The sequence below is a fragment of the Eucyclogobius newberryi genome, unplaced genomic scaffold, assembly GCF_026437365.1.
Source record: "Eucyclogobius newberryi isolate DKJ021-1_F unplaced genomic scaffold, fEucNew1.0.hap1 SCAF_311, whole genome shotgun sequence".
Taxonomy (NCBI): domain Eukaryota; kingdom Metazoa; phylum Chordata; class Actinopteri; order Gobiiformes; family Gobiidae; genus Eucyclogobius; species Eucyclogobius newberryi.
In genome coordinates, this window is record NW_027315959.1 from 65,703 (window position 1) to 87,457 (window position 21,755).

The 21,755-nt window shown below is 50.3% G+C and overlaps 1 protein-coding gene across 1 annotated transcript in view; it reads left to right on the plus strand.

The window, feature by feature from the left end:
• Positions 1 to 6,697, plus strand: part of LOC140374781 (syntaxin-18-like) — a 57,038-nt gene extending 50,341 nt beyond the window's left edge. The window contains exons 10-11 of the mRNA XM_072461777.1: positions 1,700 to 1,780; positions 6,534 to 6,697. Coding sequence (XP_072317878.1) covers positions 1,700 to 1,780; positions 6,534 to 6,629 — 177 coding nt within the window. The 3' untranslated portion in view covers positions 6,630 to 6,697. The remainder of the gene's footprint in view (positions 1 to 1,699; positions 1,781 to 6,533) is intronic.
• The last annotated feature ends 15,058 nt before the right edge of the window (positions 6,698 to 21,755 follow it).

Here is a 21,755-nt window from a genome sequence, read left to right on the forward strand (position 1 = left end):
GTGATGCTCTAGCTTCTTTCAGCACTTGCTTCTTCTCATGTTTGTGATGCTCTAGCTTCTTTCTGCACTTGCTTCTTCTCATGTTTGTGATGCTCTAGCTTCTTTCTCCACTTGCTTCTCCTCACGTTTGTGATGCTCTAGCTTCTTTCTGCACTTGCTTTTCCTCACGTTTGTGATGCTCTAGCTTCTTTCTCCACTTGCTTCTCCTCACGTTTGTGATGCTCTAGCTTCTTTCTGCACTTGCTTCTCCTCACGTTTGTGATGCTCTAGCTTCTTTCTGCACTTGCTTCTTCTCACGTTTGTGATGCTCTAGCTTCTTTCTCCACTTGCTTTCTCTCATGTTTGTGATGCTCTAGCTTCTTTCTGCACTTGCTTCTCCTCACGTTTGTGATGCTCTAGCTTCTTTCTGCATTTGCTTCTCCTCACGTTTGTGATGCTCTAGCTTCTTTCTGCACTTGCTTCCTCTCACGTTTGTGATGCTCTAGCTTCTTTCTGCACTTGCTTCTTCTCATGTTTGTGATGCTCTAGCTTCTTTCTGCACTTGCTTCTCCTCACGTTTGTGATGCTCTAGCTTCTTTCTGCATTTTCTTCTCCTCACGTTTGTGATGCTCTAGCTTCTTTCTGCACTTGCTTCTTCTCACGTTTGTGATGCTCTAGCTTCTTTCTCCACTTGCTTCCTCTCACGTTTGTGATGCTCTAGCTTCTTTCTGCACTTGCTTCCTCTCACGTTTGTGATGCTCTAGCTTCTTTCTGCACTTGCTTCCTCTCACGTTTGTGATGCTCTAGCTTCTTTCTGCACTTGCTTCTTCTCACGTTTGTGATGCTCTAGCTTCTTTCTGCACTTGCTTCCTCTCACGTTTGTGATGCTCTAGCTTCTTTCTGCACTTGCTTCTCCTCATGTTTGTGATGCTCTAGCTTCTTTCTGCACTTGCTTCTCCTCATGTTTGTGATGCTCTAGCTTCTTTCTGCACTTGCTTCTCCTCACGTTTGTGATGCTCTAGCTTCTTTCTGCATTTTCTTCTCCTCACGTTTGTGATGCTCTAGCTTCTTTCTGCACTTGCTTCTTCTCACGTTTGTGATGCTCTAGCTTCTTTCTGCACTTGCTTCTTCTCACGTTTGTGATGCTCTAGCTTCTTTCTCCACTTGCTTCCTCTCACGTTTGTGATGCTCTAGCTTCTTTCTGCACTTGCTTCCTCTCACGTTTGTGATGCTCTAGCTTCTTTCTGCACTTGCTTCTTCTCACGTTTGTGATGCTCTAGCTTCTTTCTGCACTTGCTTCCTCTCACGTTTGTGATGCTCTAGCTTCTTTCTGCACTTGCTTCTCCTCATGTTTGTGATGCTCTAGCTTCTTTCTGCACTTGCTTCTCCTCACGTTTGTGATGCTCTAGCTTCTTTCTGCACTTGCTTCTCCTCATGTTTGTGATGCTCTAGCTTCTTTCTCCACTTGCTTCTTCTCACGTTTGTGATGCTCTAGCTTCTTTCTGCACTTGCTTCTCCTCATGTTTGTGATGCTCTAGCTTCTTTCTGCACTTGCTTCTCCTCATGTTTGTGATGCTCTAGCTTCTTTCTCCACTTGCTTCTCCTCATGTTTGTGATGCTCTAGCTTCTTTCTCCACTTGCTTCTTCTCACGTTTGTGATGCTCTAGCTTCTTTCTGCACTTGCTTCTCTGAATTCAGTTAAGCTCTTGTTATTTTTCAGGAAACAGAGATCGATAACATTCACCATCTCGTTGTTGGAGCCACAGAAAACGTGAAAGAAGGAAACGAGGACATTCGAGAGGTGAGTCTGAACTCAAACCCTTTGTTATGTTATTCTGGGTGAAATCCCTCGTTTGTCCAGCAGCTTCAGATGTATCATCTGGACACAACACGTTTGGACTCATCCAAGTGTCATTTTCAATCTACGGATTGATTCTACACTGAGTAATCCCGCCTACTTGGTGTAACCTTCTGATAATAGCCTATCCTGTTTACAGTTTCACCTGAAACTAATCCTCTTTGTTCACCCTCACAGCCCTGTAATGGCCATAGTGCCATGTGCACGCTCAAGCTTTCATTTCACAGCTTTTGTTGGAAGTTCTAGATATTCAGGGACCCAGGTCTTCATATACTTGATAGGAGGCGGGGGTCGCTGGCACCTGTCCCAGAGCAGGAGGCGGGGGTCGCTGGCACCTGTCCCAGAGCAGGAGGCGGGGGTCGCTGGCACCTGTCCCAGAGCAGGAGGCGGGGTCGCTGGCACCTGTCCTAGAGCAGGAAGCGGGGTCGCTGGCACCTGTCCCAGAGCAGGAGGCGGGGTCGCTGGCACCTGTCCTAGAGCAGGAGGCGGGGTCGCTGGCACCTGTCCTAGAGCAGGAGGCGGGGTCGCTGGCACCTGTCCTAGAGCAGGAGGCGGGGTCGCTGGCACCTGTCCTAGAGCAGGAGGCGGGGTCGCTGGCACCTGTCCCAGAGCCAGAGCAGGAGGCGGGGTCGCTGCGGCGGAGCTAGCTAGCTTAGGTTGTAGCATGGATAGTCGGGTTCTCTGTGCCGTTTTTCTTCTTTGGTTTCTTTAAACATGTTCCTGAAATAAGTGTCCAAGCACATCACATTGTATGATTTTAAAATCATTTATTTGTTTTTGCTGCAATAAGTATTTGAAGACCTTCTAATCAGCAAGAATTCTGGCTCTCAAAGACCTGTAAAAATCCACCTCTGCTCCACTTATTAAAGGTCCCATATCATGCTAAATCCACTTTTCAGACCTTCTAACCTTCTTACAGCTGTTTTTTTGATTGATTCCTGCCGTCTTTAGCGAGAGAACAGTCTCTCTCCTTTTCCCTGTGCAGCATAAACGCCGTTTCAGCCCCTCCTCCAGGAAGCACTCTGTACCTGTAACACGCCCTCCACCTGTAACACGCCCCTACCACCCCTCATGCTGAGACTACGTCACGGGGTGGGCGGGGGCACAACAACCTCACAACAAAATGGACAACAACCACTTTCCCTCAGTCAGAGCAGTGAAGATGGAGCGTGGCTGAAGATGGAGCGTGGCTGAAGATGGAGCGTGGCTGAAGATGGGGCGTGGCTGAAGATGGGGCGTGGCTGAAGATGGAGCGTGGCTGAAGATGGAGCGTGGCTGAAGATGGAGCGTGGCTGAAGATGGGGCGTGGCTGAAGATGGGGCGTGGCTGAAGATGGAGCGTGGCTGAAGATGGAGCGTGGCTGAAGATGGGGCGTGGCTGAAGATGGGGCGTGGCTGAAGATGGGGCGTGGCTGAAGATGGGGCGTGGCTGAAGATGGGGCGTGGCTGAAGATGGGGCGTGGCTGAAGATGGGGCGTGGCTGAAGATGGAGCGTGGCTGAAGATGGGGCGTGGCTGAAGATGGAGCGTGGCTGAAGATGGGGCGTGGCTGAAGATGGGGCGTGGCTGAAGATGGGGCGTGGCTGAAGATGGGGCGTGGCTGAAGATGGGGCGTGGCTGAAGATGGGGCGTGGCTGAAGATGGGGCGTGGCTGAAGATGGAGCGTGGCTGAAGATGGGGCGTGGCTGAAGATGGGGCGTGGCTGAAGATGGGGCGTGGCTGAAGATGGAGCGTGGCTGAAGATGGAGCGTGGCTGAAGATGGGGCGTGGCTGAAGATGGGGCGTGGCTGAAGATGGGGCGTGGCTGAAGATGGGGCGTGGCTGAAGATGGGGCGTGGCTGAAGATGGAGCGTGGCTGAAGATGGAGCGTGGCTGAAGATGGGGCGTGGCTGAAGATGGGGCGTGGCTGAAGATGGGGCGTGGCTGAAGATGGGGCGTGGCTGAAGATGGGGCGTGGCTGGGTCTTCTGACATGACCTGAAGCACACAAGGAGAACCAAGAAGTGGCTCCTGAGAAGCATCTCCAGCTTCTGGAGTGGCAACAGTCCTGAAACCTGACAGATCTGTGTGGAGGCGTGGCCAGGATCCTGCAGCGTGTTAAACCTGCTCCAGAACTACAGGAGACCTTTGACCTCTGTAACTGTAAACAAAGGCTTCTGGACCAAATATTCAAATTGATTTTCTCAGGTGTTCAAACACTTGCAGCAATAAGAAATACATTATTTAAAAATGATTTCCGTATTTGTTTTTAGATTATGTCTCTCACAGTGGAAATGCTCCATGAACACAATCACAGGCCGTTTCCATACTTCATGTGTGTCAACCCTAACCCTAACTTCATGTGTGTCAACCCTAACCCTAACTTCATGTGTGTCAACCCTAACTTCATGTGTGTCAACCCTAACCCTAACTTCATGTGTGTCAACCCTAACCCTAACTTCATGTGTGTCAACCCTAACCCTAACTTCATGTGTGTCAACCCTAACTTCATGTGTGTCAACCCTAACTTCATGTGTGTCAACCCTAACCCTAACTTCATGTGTGTCAACCCTAACTTCATGTGTGTCAACCCTAACCCTAACTTCATGTGTGTCAACCCTAACTTCATGTGTGTCAACCCTAACTTCATGTGTGTCAACCCTAACCCTAACTTCATGTGTGTCAACCCTAACTTCATGTGTGTCAACCCTAACCCTAACTTCATGTGTGTCAACCCTAACTTCATGTGTGTCAACCCTAACTTCATGTGTGTCAACCCTAACCCTAACTTCATGTGTGTCAACCCTAACTTCATGTGTGTCAACCCTAACTTCATGTGTGTCAACCCTAACCCTAACTTCATGTGTGTCAACCCTAACTTCATGTGTGTCAACCCTAACCCTAACTTCATGTGTGTCAACCCTAACCCTAACTTCATGTGTGTCAACCCTAACTTCATGTGTGTCAACCCTAACTTCATGTGTGTCAACCCTAACTTCATGTGTGTCAACCCTAACCCTAACTTCATGTGTGTCAACCCTAACTTCATGTGTGTCAACCCTAACCCTAACTTCATGTGTGTCAACCCTAACTTCATGTGTGTCAACCCTAACTTCATGTGTGTCAACCCTAACCCTAACTTCATGTGTGTCAACCCTAACTTCATGTGTGTCAACCCTAACTCTAACTTCATGTGTGTCAACCCTAACCCTAACTTCATGTGTGTCAACCCTAACCCTAACTTCATGTGTGTCAACCCTAACTTCATGTGTGTCAACCCTAACCCTAACTTCATGTGTGTCAACCCTAACTTCATGTGTGTCAACCCTAACTCTAACTTCATGTGTGTCAACCCTAACTCTAACTTCATGTGTGTCAACCCTAACTCTAACTCTAACTCTAACTCTAACTCTAACCCTAACCCTAACTCTAACTCTAACTCTAACCCTAACTCTAACTCTCCTATGACTGGATGAACTCTCCTATGACGGGATGAACTCTCCTATGACGGGATGAACTCTCCTATGACGGGATGAACTCTCCTATGACTGGATGAACTCTCCTATGACTGGATGAACTCTCCTATGACTGGATGAACTCTCCTATGACTGGATGAACTCTCCTATGACGGGATGAACTCTCCTTTGACGGGATGAACTCTCCTATGACGGGATGAACTCTCCTATGACTGGACGAACTCTCCTATGACGGGATGAACTCTCCTTTGACGGGATGAACTCTCCTATGACGGGATGAACTCTCCTATGACTGGACGAATTCTCCTATGACTGGACGAACTCTCCTATGACTGGACGAACTCTCCTATGACTGGACGAACTCTCCTATGACTGGATGAACTCTCCTATGACGGGACGAATTCTCCTATGACTGGACGAACTCTCCTATGACTGGAACTCTCCTATGACTGGACGAACTCTCCTATGACGGGACGAACTCTCCTATGACTGGACGAACTCTCCTATGACTGGACGAACTCTCCTATGACTGGACGAACTCTCCTATGACTGGACGAACTCTCCTATGACTGGACGAACTCTCCTTTGACTGGACGAACTCTCCTTTGACTGGACGAACTCTCCTATGACTGGACGAACTCTCCTATGACTGGACGAACTCTCCTATGACGGGACGAACTCTCCTATGACTGGATGAACTCTCCTATGACTGGACGAACTCTCCTTTGACTGGACGAACTCTCCTATGACTGGACGAACTCTCCTATGACTGGACGAACTCTCCTATGACTGGACGAACTCTCCTATGACTGGACGAACTCTCCTTTGACTGGACGAACTCTCCTATGACTGGACGAACTCTCCTATGACGGGACGAACTCTCCTATGACTGGACGAACTCTCCTTTGACTGGACGAACTCTCCTATGACTGGACGAACTCTCCTTTGACTGGACGAACTCTCCTATGACTGGACGAACTCTCCTATGACTGGACGAACTCTCCTATGACTGGACTAACTCTCCTATGACTGGACTAACTCTCCTTTGACTGGATGAACTCTCCTATGACAGGACTAACTCTCCTATGACAGGACTAACTCTCCTTTGACTGGATGAACTCTCCTTTGACTGGATGAACTCTCCTTTGACTGGACGAACTCTCCTATGACGGGATGAACTCTCCTATGACTGGATGAACTCTCCTTTACTGTCTGGTAGTTAAAATCCTCTTTGTGTTTTTCAGGCCATCAAAAACAACGCAGGATTCAGGGTCTGGATCCTCTTCTTCCTCGTCATGTGTTCGTTCTCCCTGCTCTTCCTTGACTGGTACGACAGCTGAAGGCTAACCACTCTGCCACCGCGGAGGCTAACCACTCTGCCACCGCGGAGGCTAACCACTCTGCCACCGCGGAGGCTAACCACTCTGCCACCGCTCCCTGGACTCGAGCTGAACGAGACAGAAGACGTTAACATTTGGACAAAAGGCTGAAGCGGTGCTACAACGACCGACAAATGACATGAAATAAAGCAAATGATGAAGTCAAATGTAAAATGTATCACAAGATTTGTTTATTATAATGATGTTAATGATCCCGTCTCCCCTGGATCTCGTTGTCTCGTGTCTGAACCCTGTTGATGCTTGAGCTGAACAACTGTCTTTTACTTTAATCTGTCCCAATTACACACTTTGTTTACAGTTACAGAGGTCAAAGGTCACCTGTAGTTCTGGAGCAGGTTTATCACGCTGCGCCTCCACACAGATCTGTCAGAATAATAATAATAATAATAAATATAGCCGCAAGCGGCAATGATCGGCCCTCTCCACGCCGCCACCACACCGCAAGAGGAGGGGGCGCTAACGCGCCCCAATTGTCCTTTTATTACGCCTACTGCTAAATCTGTGACGCTGTCACATCTTCTCCCCTTTGTTTTACAGACATTCTATTTTGAATTCTTGGCAAAATGTGCGACTCTTTGAATAAAAATGTGGATAACTTTTGATGGTCGACCCCTGAAGATGAGTCTCACCAAATTTCAGGTTAATAGGGCTAAAGCCCTGGGAGGAGTTTGTGAAAGTCTAGAGTGTAAACATGTTCTGGTGATTTCCCCATTGGAATAACATGGGAGGTTTTGGTCATCGCTACGGCAACGCCATAACAATTATGACATGGGTCTCATTGAGTTTTGTGTCAAATTTTATATAATTTCGCAAAACTAAACATTTAACCTCCATATAAAATCTGTAGGGGGCGCTGTGGCGCCAAATTAATTTATTTCACTTCAAGTAGGTTTAGGGCAAAGAGTTTAACAACTGATTCTAATTTGACGCAATTCGGACTTTATCTGCGCAAACGGCAGAAATGTTAAATTTGGGAGATTTCTGAAATTCTAGCTACAGTTTGTGGCTTCGCCGCACAGAGACCGTGACAGGGTCAATGTCATTTAATAACTTTTGATGTCCCACTCCTCAGGAGCATTTTCACACAATTTCAGCTTTTTAGGGCCAACGCCCTGGGAGGAGTTCGTAAAAGTACGACGTTTGGAAAAACTCCCGAGTCATGCTTAGCCATTTTTGAAGCAATATGGCCGACATTTGGTTGGGCGGACGGCGTTGCCGTAATAATATTTTTTACTTCTCTTGTCACCATCTACCTCTGCGCCAAATTTCATGATTCTACGATCAGATTTTTTTTGGGTCATTTCCCATCTCTCAATGCATTTTTGGTACATTTGGGGCTGACGCGCACATTATTTTTAATTTTAGAAAAGGGAAATAGCCAAAATGTAGAGGCACGATCTTTAGAGGTGTGAACATTTTTGTGACTTTTCGTCAATGTCACTGGGTGAAAAATAGGGGGCGTGTCCCGAGAAGAAAGAAAGAAAGAATAATATTCCGATGCGAAAACAATGTTTCCCATTTTTCAAATATCATAAACTATACATTTTCGGAAAGCGCTCGCGCTTTCCTACCTCATGGTGTGGGTCCCTGGTCACTGACGGGTACTTTCGTTAATTTTGAGTGGGCTCCGCCCACTTTGTGTTTTTGGCCCTCTATACAGTAATAATGTTACATTTTTGCATCACATGCTTATATGCACGGAACATGCAAGAGATGGAACGTGTTTGTGAGACACTTAGAGCAAATGAGTGCTTTATATGGGGATGACGACCGCGAAGCGCTCGTCATCTCAATGTAAAGTGCTCGTTTAGTGCGCACTTTTGTACGGGCTTCGCCCGTTTACAACGGTAATGTTCCATTTTTCTACTACTAATTAGTCTGCACGGGGCGTGCGTGAGTCAAGGCCTGCGTTAGTGAGTGCGCACTTTGGCAGCCGTGCTTCGCACGGCCTTACGGGACTAATAGGCCTCTCGCAGCTTGTGGCGCTCGGGCCTAATAATGAAACATGTACAAAAACAATAAAGCAAAAGTGTAACACATCTTGAGGCTGAAAAGGCTTTTGATTCTGTTGCTGGCCATATTTATTGAAATGAATGAGCAAATTTAATATGAATGATCTAATAATAATCAAAACTATTGGTCACTCGAGCGAGCCACTGCCACAGGGGTGAGGCAGGGCTGTGCTTGGTCCCCTCTGTTGTTCGCTTTGTACTTGGAACCATTGGCCAAATGATTAGAAACAAGTGACAGAACATAACGATGCAGACATGTCCAAACACCATGTGAGACATGTCCAAACACCATGTGAGACATGTCCTTCATCAGACATGTCCAAACACCATGTGATGCATGTCCTTTATCAGACATGTCCAAACACCATGTGAGACATGTCCTTCATCAGACATGTCCAAACACCATGTGACGCATGTCCTTTATCAGACATGTCCAAACACCATGTGAGACATGTCCTTCATCATACATGTCCAAACACCATGTGACGCATGTCCTTTATCAGACATGTCCAAACACCATGTGAGACATATCCTTCATCAGACATGTCCAAACACCATGTGACGCATGTCCTTTATCAGACATGTCCAAACACCATGTGACGCATGTCCTTTATCAGACATGTCCAAACACCATGTGAGACATGTCCTTCATCATACATGTCCAAACACCATGTGACGCATGTCCTTCATCAGACATGTCCAAACACCATGTGACGCATGTCCTTTATCAGACATGTCCAAACACCATGTGAGACATGTCCTTCATCATACATGTCCAAACACCATGTGACGCATGTCCTTTATCAGACATGTCCAAACACCATGTGAGACATGTCCTTCATCATACATGTCCAAACACCATGTGACGCATGTCCTTTATCAGACATGTCCAAACACCATGTGAGACATGTCCTTCATCAGACATGTCCAAACACCATGTGACGCATGTCCTTTATCAGACATGTCCAAACACCATGTGAGACATGTCCTTCATCAGACATGTCCAAACACCATGTGACGCATGTCCTTTATCAGACATGTCCAAACACCATGTGAGACATGTCCTTCATCATACATGTCCAAACACCATGTGACGCATGTCCTTTATCAGACATGTCCAAACACCATGTGAGACATGTCCTTCATCAGACATGTCCAAACACCATGTGCTGCATGTCCATGTCCCAATGTCTCACACAAACTCAATGTAGAATGTACATGTCTCTGTCTCTGTCCTTGTCCTTCAGACTTACACATTTAAATGACAAACAGAATCTCTTAGATATTTGGGCGTGGTCCTCCATAAAGAACTATGAACAATCTTAGAGATGAACTCTCTGTTCTCCACTGTAAAGAACCATCTGTGAAAGTGACTGATCCAGACTTAAGTCTAAGTCTAAGATGAAACTCTAAAATGAATGTTTTGTCCAGATTTCTCTCTCTGTTCCAGACTCTGATGATGGAATAAAACTATCTCTAGATTTATGAGACGAGAAACCTGGATCTGATTTAAAACTCTACATCGAAGGAAAAAGAGGGCGGGGTTTACCTTGTGGGACACAAAATCACGTTTGGAGGGAATTTATCTAGAAAATGTTTTTCCATCAAACCAGGTCAAAGTCCATGATTCACTGCTGAAATGCTGTTGCACTGCAGTCTGTTTTTGACATTAGCATCGCTCTGGAGCTGGTGTGACCTGGAACACGCTTTACACTCACAAGATGGCCGCCGCAGTTGCCACGGCAACAGAAACCAACCATCTTCTCTACTTTTATTTACACGGAATAGTTTTCAACTTTCTGCCGCAACGGAAATGTTTATGAGCAATGACCAAAACAACCGCTTTTGTCACGTGACCCGCCAAAACAACCGCTTTTGTCACGTGACCCGCCAAAACAACCGCTTTTGTCACGTGACCCGATTCACGCTGAAGTTAAACCAGGATTGAACTGGAGGAAGTCGGTAAAAGTTAAAGCTTTTTTGTTTGCATTTATCTTTACCGTTACAAGCTACAGAAGAGCTACAGAGGAGCTACAGAGGAGCTACAGAAGAGCTACAGAGGAGCTACAGAGGAGCTACAGAGGAGCTACAGAAGAGCTACAGAGGAGCTACAGAAGAGCTACAGAGGAGCTACAGAAGAGCTACAGAGGAGCTACAGAGGAGCTACAGAAGAGCTACAGAAGAGCTACAGAGGAGCTACAGAAGAGCTACAGAGGAGCTACAGAAGAGCTACAGAAGAGCTACAGAAGAGCTACAGAGGAGCTACAGAAGAGCTACAGAGGAACTACAGAGGAGCTACAGAAGAGCTACAGAAGAGCTACAGAGGAGCTACAGAAGAGCTACAGAGGAGCTACAGAAGAGCTACAGAAGAGCTACAGAGGAGCTACAGAAGAGCTACAGAGGAGCTACAGAGGAGCTACAGAGGAGCTACAGAAGAGCTACAGAGGAGCTACAGAAGAGCTACAGAAGAGCTACAGAGGAGCTACAGAAGAGCTACAGAAGAGCTACAGAGGAGCTACAGAAGAGCTACAGAGGAGCTACAGAGGAGCTACAGAGGAGCTACAGAAGAGCTACAGAGGAGCTACAGTGGAGCTACAGAGGAGCTACAGAAGAGCTACAGAGGAGCTACAGAAGAGCTACAGAAGAGCTACAGAGGAGCTACAGAAGAGCTACAGAGGAGCTACAGAAGAGCTACAGAAGAGCTACAGAGGAGCTACAGAGGAGCTACAGAGGAGCTACAGAAGAGATACAGAGGAGCTACAGAGGAGCTACAGAGGAGCTACAGAAGAGCTACAGAGGAGCTACAGAGGAGCTACAGAAGAGATACAGAGGAGCTACAGAGGAGCTACAGAAGAGCTACAGAGGAGCTACAGTGGAGCTACAGAGGAGCTACAGAAGAGCTACAGAGGAGCTACAGAAGAGCTACAGAAGAGCTACAGAGGAGCTACAGAAGAGCTACAGAGGAGCTACAGAAGAGCTACAGAAGAGCTACAGAGGAGCTACAGAGGAGCTACAGAAGAGATACAGAGGAGCTACAGAGGAGCTACAGAAGAGCTACAGAAGAGCTACAGAGGAGCTACAGAGGAGCTACAGAGGAGCTACAGAAGAGCTACAGAGGAGCTACAGAGGAGCTACAGAGGAGCTACAGAAGAGCTCAACTGCAGCTGACTGTGACTTGCTGAACATGTCTGAGCCGGACTCTTCAGGAGACTGTGACACGGAGCTGCTGCTGAGCTTCCCTCGGTCAGTGCTCGGGGCCCCGAGGCTCCTGCAGCTTCACCCCGGGCTCCTGGCTCTTTCCTCGGTGTGTGGAGCCGTGTGTGGAGCCCTGACCGCGGCTCTGCTGCTGCGCTTCTGCCTCAGACACTTCATCTTAAACAAACAGGTAAAAGAACGTCTCAATCTAACGTTACAGAAATGTCCAAATACACACCACATGCTCCATATATATGTGTATGTATATATATATATGTATATATATGTGTATATATATATATATATATATATATATATATATATGTATATGTGTATATATATGTATATATATATGTATGTATATATATGTGTATATATATGTATATGTATATATATTTATATATATATGTATATGTGTGTGTATATATATATATATATATATATATATATATATAAACAAACATATATATATATATATATATATATATATATATATATATATACATATATATATATATATATGTATATATGTATATATATATATATATATATATATATATATATATATATATATATGTATATATATATATATATATATGTATATATATATATATATATATATATATATATATATATATATATATATATATATATATATACGTATATATATATATACGTATATATATATATATGTATATATGTATATATATATATATATATATATATGTGTATATGTGTATATATGCTGCATATGTGATCAGAGCGGCTAAAGACATGACACTAAAGACTTTGTAAACACACGCATTAGCGCCTAGAATGGCCCTTGTGGCTCCAGAATGGCCTTTGTGGCTCCAGAAATGCCCTTGTGGCTCCTGAATGGCCCTTGTGGCTCCTGAATGGCCCTTGTGGCTCCAGAATGGCCCTTGTGGCTCCAGAAATGCCCTTGTGGCTCCTGAATTGCCCTTGTGGCTCCTGAATTGCCCTTGTGGCTCCAGAATGGCCCTTGTGGCTCCTGAATGGCCCTTGTGGCTCTTGAATGGCCTTTGTGGCTCCAGAAATGCCCTTGTGGCTCCTGAATGGCCCTTGTGGCTCCTGAATGGCCCTTGTGGCTCCAGAATGGCCCTTGTTGCTCCAGAATGCCCTTGTGGCTCCAGAAATGCCCTTGTGGCTCCTGAATGGCCCTTGTGGCTCTTGAATGGCCTTTGTGGCTCCAGAATGGCCCTTGTGGCTCCAGAATGGCCTTTGTGGCTCCAGAAATGCCCTTGTGGCTCCTGAATGGCCCTTGTGGCTCCAGAATGGCCCTTGTGGCTCCAGAAATGCCCTTGTGGCTCCAGAAATGCCCTTGTGGCTCCTGAATTGCCCTTGTGGCTCCTGAATTGCCCTTGTGGCTCCAGAATGGCCCTTGTGGCTCCTGAATGGCCCTTGTGGCTCCTGAATGGCCCTTGTGGCTCCTGAATGGCCTTTGTGGCTCCAGAATGGCCCTTGTGGCTCCAGAATGGCCTTTGTGGCTCCAGAAATGCCCTTGTGGCTCCTGAATGGCCCTTGTGGCTCCAGAATGGCCCTTGTGGCTCCAGAATGGCCCTTGTGGCTCCAGAAATGCCCTTGTGGCTCCTGAATTGCCCTTGTGGCTCCTGAATTGCCCTTGTGGCTCCAGAATGGCCCTTGTGGCTCCTGAATGGCCCTTGTGGCTCTTGAATGGCCTTTGTGGCTCCAGAATGGCCCTTGTGGCTCCAGAAATGCCCTTGTGGCTCCTGAATGGCCCTTGTGGCTCCAGAATGGCCCTTGTGGCTCCTGAATGGCCCTTGTTGCTCCAGAATGGCCTTTGTGGCTCCAGAAATGCCCTTGTGGCTCCAGAAATGCCCTTGTGGCTCCAGAAATGCCCTTGTGGCTCCTGAATGGCCCTTGTGGCTCTTGAATGGCCTTTGTGGCTCCAGAATGGCCCTTGTGGCTCCAGAATGGCCTTTGTGGCTCCAGAAATGCCCTTGTGGCTCCTGAATGGCCCTTGTGGCTCCAGAATGGCCCTTGTGGCTCCAGAATGGCCCTTGTGGCTCCAGAAATGCCCTTGTGGCTCCAGAAATGCCCTTGTGGCTCCTGAATTGCCCTTGTGGCTCCTGAATTGCCCTTATGGCTCCTGAATGGCCCTTGTGGCTCTTGAATGGCCTTTGTGGCTCCAGAATGGCCCTTGTGGCTCCAGAAATGCCCTTGTGGCTCCTGAATGGCCCTTGTGGCTCCAGAATGGCCCTTGTGGCTCCTGAATGGCCCTTGTTGCTCCAGAATGGCCTTTGTGGCTCCAGAAATGCCCTTGTGGCTCCAGAAATGCCCTTGTGGCTCCAGAAATGCCCTTGTGGCTCCTGAATGGCCCTTGTGGCTCCAGAATGGCCCTTGTGGCTCCAGAAATGCCCTTGTGGCTCCTGAATTGCCCTTGTGGCTCCTGAATTGCCCTTGTGGCTCCAGAATGGCCCTTGTGGCTCCAGAATGGCCTTTGTGGCTCCAGAATGGCCTTTGTGGCTCCAGAATGGCCCTTGTGGCTCCAGAATGGCCCTTGTGGCTCCAGAAATGCCCTTGTGGCTCCTGAATTGCCCTTGTGGCTCCTGAATTGCCCTTGTGGCTCCTGAATGGCCCTTGTGGCTCTTGAATGGCCTTTGTGGCTCCAGAATGGCCCTTGTGGCTCCTGAATTGCCCTTGTGGCTCCAGAATGGCCCTTGTGGCTCCAGAATGGCCTTTGTGGCTCCAGAATGGCCTTTGTGGCTCCAGAATGGCCCTTGTGGCTCCAGAAATGCCCTTGTGGCTCCAGAAATGCCCTTGTGGCTCCTGAATTGCCCTTGTGGCTCCTGAATTGCCCTTGTGGCTCCTGAATGGCCCTTGTGGCTCCTGAATGGCCCTTGTGGCTCTTGAATGGCCTTTGTGGCTCCAGAATGGCCCTTGTGGCTCCAGAAATGCCCTTGTGGCTCCTGAATTGCCCTTGTGGCTCCTGAATTGCCCTTGTGGCTCCTGAATGGCCCTTGTGGCTCTTGAATGGCCTTTGTGGCTCCAGAATGGCCCTTGTGGCTCCAGAAATGCCCTTGTGGCTCCTGAATGGCCCTTGTGGCTCCAGAATGGCCCTTGTGGCTCCTGAATGGCCCTTGTTGCTCCAGAATGGCCTTTGTGGCTCCAGAAATGCCCTTGTGGCTCCAGAAATGCCCTTGTGGCTCCAGAAATGCCCTTGTGGCTCCAGAAATGCCCTTGTGGCTCCTGAATGGCCCTTGTGGCTCCAGAATGGCCCTTGTGGCTCCTGAATGGCCCTTGTTGCTCCAGAATGGCCTTTGTGGCTCCAGAATGGCCCTTGTGGCTCCAGAAATGCCCTTGTGGCTCCAGAAATGCCCTTGTGGCTCCTGAATTGCCCTTGTGGCTCCTGAATTGCCCTTGTGGCTCCTGAATGGCCCTTGTGGCTCTTGAATGGCCTTTGTGGCTCCAGAATGGCCCTTGTGGCTCCAGAAATGCCCTTGTGGCTCCTGAATGGCCCTTGTGGCTCCAGAATGGCCCTTGTGGCTCCTGAATGGCCCTTGTTGCTCCAGAATGGCCTTTGTGGCTCCAGAAATGCCCTTGTGGCTCCAGAAATGCCCTTGTGGCTCCAGAAATGCCCTTGTGGCTCCTGAATGGCCCTTGTGGCTCCTGAATGGCCCTTGTGGCTCCTGAATGGCCCTTGTGGCTCCAGAATGGCCTTTGTGGCTCCAGAATGGCCCTTGTGGCTCCAGAATGGCCCTTGTGGCTCCAGAAATGCCCTTGTGGCTCCTGAAATGCCCTTGTGGCTCCAGAAATGCCCTTGTGGCTCCTGAATGGCCCTTGTGGCTCCAGAATGGCCCTTGTGGCTCCTGAATGGCCCTTGTGGCTCCAGAAAAACCCTTGTGGCTCCTGAATGGCCCTTGTGGCTCCAGAATGGCCCTTGTGGCTCCAGAAATGCCCTTGTGGCTCCTGAATTGCCCTTGTGGCTCCTGAATTGCCCTTGTGGCTCCAGAATGGCCCTTGTGGCTCCAGAATGGCCTTTGTGGCTCCAGAATGGCCTTTGTGGCTCCAGAATGGCCCTTGTGGCTCCAGAATGGCCCTTGTGGCTCCAGAAATGCCCTTGTGGCTCCTGAATTGCCCTTGTGGCTCCTGAATTGCCCTTGTGGCTCCTGAATGGCCCTTGTGGCTCTTGAATGGCCTTTGTGGCTCCAGAATGGCCCTTGTGTCTCCTGAATTGCCCTTGTGGCTCCAGAATGGCCCTTGTGGCTCCAGAATGGCCTTTGTGGCTCCAGAATGGCCTTTGTGGCTCCAGAATGGCCCTTGTGGCTCCAGAAATGCCCTTGTGGCTCCAGAAATGCCCTTGTGGCTCCTGAATTGCCCTTGTGGCTCCTGAATTGCCCTTGTGGCTCCTGAATGGCCCTTGTGGCTCTTGAATGGCCTTTGTGGCTCCAGAATGGCCCTTGTGGCTCCAGAAATGCCCTTGTGGCTCCTGAATTGCCCTTGTGGCTCCTGAATTGCCCTTGTGGCTCCTGAATGGCCCTTGTGGCTCTTGAATGGCCCTTGTGGCTCTTGAATGGCCTTTGTGGCTCCAGAATGGCCCATTGTGGCTCCAGAAATGCCCTTGTGGCTCCTGAATGGCCCTTGTGGCTCCAGAATGGCCCTTGTGGCTCCTGAATGGCCCTTGTTGCTCCAGAATGGCCTTTGTGGCTCCAGAAATGCCCTTGTGGCTCCAGAAATGCCCTTGTGGCTCCAGAAATGCCCTTGTGGCTCCAGAAATGCCCTTGTGGCTCCTGAATGGCCCTTGTGGCTCCAGAATGGCCCTTGTGGCTCCTGAATGGCCCTTGTTGCTCCAGAATGGCCTTTGTGGCTCCAGAATGGCCCTTGTGGCTCCAGAAATGCCCTTGTGGCTCCAGAAATGCCCTTGTGGCTCCTGAATTGCCCTTGTGGCTCCTGAATTGCCCTTGTGGCTCCTGAATGGCCCTTGTGGCTCTTGAATGACCTTTGTGGCTCCAGAATGGCCCTTGTGGCTCCAGAAATGCCCTTGTGGCTCCTGAATGGCCCTTGTGGCTCCAGAATGGCCCTTGTGGCTCCTGAATGGCCCTTGTTGCTCCAGAATGGCCTTTGTGGCTCCAGAAATGCCCTTGTGGCTCCAGAAATGCCCTTGTGGCTCCAGAAATGCCCTTGTGGCTCCTGAATGGCCCTTGTGGCTCTTGAATGGCCTTTGTGGCTCCAGAATGGCCCTTGTGGCTCCAGAAATGCCCTTGTGGCTCCTGAATGGCCCTTGTGGCTCCAGAATGGCCCTTGTGGCTCCTGAATGGCCCTTGTGGCTCCAGAAATGCCCTTGTGGCTCCTGAATGGCCCTTGTGGCTCCAGAAATGCCCTTGTGGCTCCAGAAATGCCCTTGTGGCTCCTGAATTGCCCTTGTGGCTCCTGAATTGCCCTTGTGGCTCCAGAATGGCCCTTGTGGCTCCAGAATGGCCTTTGTGGCTCCAGAATGGCCTTTGTGGCTCCAGAATGGCCCTTGTGGCTCCAGAAATGCCCTTGTGGCTCCAGAAATGCCCTTGTGGCTCCTGAATTGCCCTTGTGGCTCCTGAATTGCCCTTGTGGCTCCAGAATGGCCCTTGTGGCTCCAGAATGGCCCTTGTGGCTCCTGAATGGCCTTTGTGGCTCCAGAATGGCCCTTGTGGCTCCAGAAATGCCCTTGTGGCTCCTGAATGGCCCTTGTGGCTCCAGAATGGCCCTTGTGGCTCCTGAATGGCCCTTGTTGCTCCTGAATGGCCCTTGTGGCTCAAGAATGGCCCTTGTGGCTCCTGAATGGCCCTTGTGGCTCCTGAATGGCCCTTGTGGCTCCTGAATGGCCTTTGTGGCTCCAGAATGGCCCTTGTGGCTCCAGAATGGCCCTTGTGGCTCCTGAATGGCCCTTGTGGCTCCTGAATGGCCCTTGTGGCTCCAGAATGGCCTTTGTGGCTCCAGAATGGCCCTTGTGGCTCCAGAATGGCCCTTGTGGCTCCTGAAATGCCCTTGTGGCTCCAGAAATGCCCTTGTGGCTCCTGAATGGCCCTTGTGGCTCCAGAATGGCCCTTGTGGCTCCTGAATGGCCCTTGTGGCTCCAGAAAAACCCTTGTGGCTCCTGAATGGCCCTTGTGGCTCCAGAATGGCCCTTGTGGCTCCAGAAATGCCCTTGTGGCTCCTGAATTGCCCTTGTGGCTCCTGAATTGCCCTTGTGGCTCCAGAATGGCCCTTGTGGCTCCAGAATGGCCTTTGTGGCTCCAGAATGGCCTTTGTGGCTCCAGAATGGCCCTTGTGGCTCCAGAATGGCCCTTGTGGCTCCAGAAATGCCCTTGTGGCTCCTGAATTGCCCTTGTGGCTCCTGAATTGCCCTTGTGGCTCCAGAATGGCCTTTGTGGCTCCAGAATGGCCTTTGTGGCTCCAGAATGGCCCTTGTGGCTCCAGAAATGCCCTTGTGGCTCCAGAAATGCCCTTGTGGCTCCTGAATTGCCCTTGTGGCTCCTGAATTGCCCTTGTGGCTCCTGAATGGCCCTTGTGGCTCTTGAATGGCCTTTGTGGCTCCAGAATGGCCCTTGTGGCTCCAGAAATGCCCTTGTGGCTCCTGAATTGCCCTTGTGGCTCCTGAATTGCCCTTGTGGCTCCTGAATGGCCCTTGTGGCTCTTGAATGGCCTTTGTGGCTCCAGAATGGCCCTTGTGGCTCCAGAAATGCCCTTGTGGCTCCTGAATGGCCCTTGTGGCTCCAGAATTGCCCTTGTGGCTCCTGAATGGCCCTTGTTGCTCCAGAATGGCCTTTGTGGCTCCAGAAATGCCCTTGTGGCTCCAGAAATGCCCTTGTGGCTCCAGAAATGCCCTTGTGGCTCCAGAAATGCCCTTGTGGCTCCTGAATGGCCCTTGTGGCTCCAGAATGGCCCTTGTGGCTCCTGAATGGCCCTTGTTGCTCCAGAATGGCCTTTGTGGCTCCAGAATGGCCCTTGTGGCTCCAGAAATGCCCTTGTGGCTCCAGAAATGCCCTTGTGGCTCCTGAATTGCCCTTGTGGCTCCTGAATTGCCCTTGTGGCTCCTGAATGGCCCTTGTGGCTCTTGAATGGCCTTTGTGGCTCCAGAATGGCCCTTGTGGCTCCAGAAATGCCCTTGTGGCTCCTGAATGGCCCTTGTGGCTCCAGAATGGCCCTTGTGGCTCCTGAATGGCCCTTGTTGCTCCAGAATGGCCTTTGTGGCTCCAGAAATGCCCTTGTGGCTCCAGAAATGCCCTTGTGGCTCCAGAAATGCCCTTGTGGCTCCTGAATGGCCCTTGTGGCTCTTGAATGGCCTTTGTGGCTCCAGAATGGCCCTTGTGGCTCCAGAAATGCCCTTGTGGCTCCTGAATGGCCCTTGTGGCTCCAGAATGGCCCTTGTGGCTCCTGAATGGCCCTTGTGGCTCCAGAAATGCCCTTGTGGCTCCTGAATGGCCCTTGTGGCTCCAGAATGGCCCTTGTGGCTCCAGAAATGCCCTTGTGGCTCCTGAATTGCCCTTGTGGCTCCTGAATTGCCCTTGTGGCTCCAGAATGGCCCTTGTGGCTCCAGAATGGCCTTTGTGGCTCCAGAATGGCCTTTGTGGCTCCAGAATGGCCCTTGTGGCTCCAGAAATGCCCTTGTGGCTCCAGAAATGCCCTTGTGGCTCCTGAATTGCCCTTGTGGCTCCTGAATTGCCCTTGTGGCTCCAGAATGGCCCTTGTGGCTCCAGAATGGCCCTTGTGGCTCCTGAATGGCCTTTGTGGCTCCAGAATGGCCCTTGTGGCTCCAGAAATGCCCTTGTGGCTCCTGAATGGCCCTTGTGGCTCCAGAATGGCCCTTGTGGCTCCTGAATGGCCCTTGTTGCTCCTGAATGGCCCTTGTGGCTCCTGAATGGCCCTTGTGGCTCCTGAATGGCCCTTGTGGCTCCTGAATGGCCTTTGTGGCTCCAGAATGGCCCTTGTGGCTCCAGAATGGCCCTTGTGGCTCCTGAATGGCCCTTGTGGCTCCTGAATGGCCCTTGTGGCTCCAGAATGGCCTTTGTGGCTCCAGAATGGCCCTTGTGGCTCCAGAATGGCCCTTGTGGCTCCAGAAATGCCCTTGTGGCTCCTGAAATGCCCTTGTGGCTCCAGAAATGCCCTTGTGGCTCCTGAATGGCCCTTGTGGCTCCAGAATGGCCCTTGTGGCTCCAGAATGGCCCTTGTGGCTCCTGAATTGCCCTTGTGGCTCCTGAATTGCCCTTGTGGCTCCAGAATGGCCCTTGTGGCTCCTGAATGGCCCTTGTGGTTCTTGAATGGCCTTTGTGGCTCCAGAATGGCCCTTGTGGCTCCAGAAATGCCCTTGTGGCTCCTGAATGGCCCTTGTGGCTCCAAAATGGCCCTTGTGGCTCCTGAATGGCCCTTGTGGCTCCAGAATGGCCCTTGTGGCTCCTGAATGGCCCTTGTGGCTCCTGAATGGCCCTTGTGGCTCCAGAATGGCCCTTGTGGCTCTTGAATGGCCCTTGTGGCTCCAGAATGGCCCTTGTGGCTCCAGAATGGCCCTTGTGGCTCCTGAATGACCCTTGTGGCTCTTGAATGGCCCTTGTGGCTCTTGAATGGCCCTTGTGGCTCCAGAATGGCCCTTGTGGCTCCAGAATGGCCCTTGTGGCTCCAGAATGGCCCTTGTGGCTCCAGAATGGCCTTTGTGGCTCCAGAATGGCCCTTGTGGCTCCAGAAATGCCCTTGTGGCTCCTGAATGGCCCTTGTGGCTCCAGAATGGCCTTTGTGGCTCCAGAATGGCCTTTGTGGCTCCAGAATGGCCCTTGTGGCTCCAGAAATGCCCTTGTGGCTCCAGAAATGCCCTTGTGGCTCCTGAATTGCCCTTGTGGCTCCTGAATGGCCCTTGTGGCTCCTGAATGGCCCTTGTGGCTCTTGAATGGCCTTTGTGGCTCCAGAATGGCCCTTGTGGCTCCAGAAATGCCCTTGTGGCTCCTGAATGGCCCTTGTGGCTCCAGAATGGCCCTTGTGGCTCCTGAATGGCCCTTGTGGCTCCTGAATGGCCCTTGTGGCTCCAGAATGGCCCTTGTGGCTCCTGAATGGCCCTTGTGGCTCTTGAATGGCCTTTGTGGCTCCAGAATGGCCCTTGTGGCTCCTGAATGGCCCTTGTGGCTCCAGAATGGCCTTTGTGGCTCCAGAAATGCCCTTGTGGCTCCTGAATGGCCCTTGTGGCTCCAGAATGGCCCTTGTGGCTCCATAAAAACCCTTGTGGCTCCTGAATTGCCCTTGTGGCTCCAGAATGGCCCTTGTGGCTCCTGAATGGCCTTTGTGGCTCTTGAATGGCCTTTGTGGCTCCAGAATGGCCCTTGTGGCTCCAGAAATGCCCTTGTGGCTCCTGAATGGCCCTTGTGGCTCCAGAAATGCCCTTGTGGCTCCTGAATGGCCCTTGTGGCTCCTGAATGGCCCTTGTGGCTCTTGAATGGCCTTTGTGGCTCCAGAATGGCCCATTGTGGCTCCAGAAATGCCCTTGTGGCTCCTGAATGGCCCTTGTGGCTCCAGAATGGCCCTTGTGGCTCCTGAATGGCCCTTGTTGCTCCAGAATGGCCTTTGTGGCTCCAGAAATGCCCTTGTGGCTCCAGAAATGCCCTTGTGGCTCCAGAAATGCCCTTGTGGCTCCAGAAATGCCCTTGTGGCTCCTGAATGGCCCTTGTGGCTCCAGAATGGCCCTTGTGGCTCCTGAATGGCCCTTGTTGCTCCAGAATGGCCTTTGTGGCTCCAGAATGGCCCTTGTGGCTCCAGAAATGCCCTTGTGGCTCCAGAAATGCCCTTGTGGCTCCTGAATTGCCCTTGTGGCTCCTGAATTGCCCTTGTGGCTCCTGAATGGCCCTTGTGGCTCTTGAAT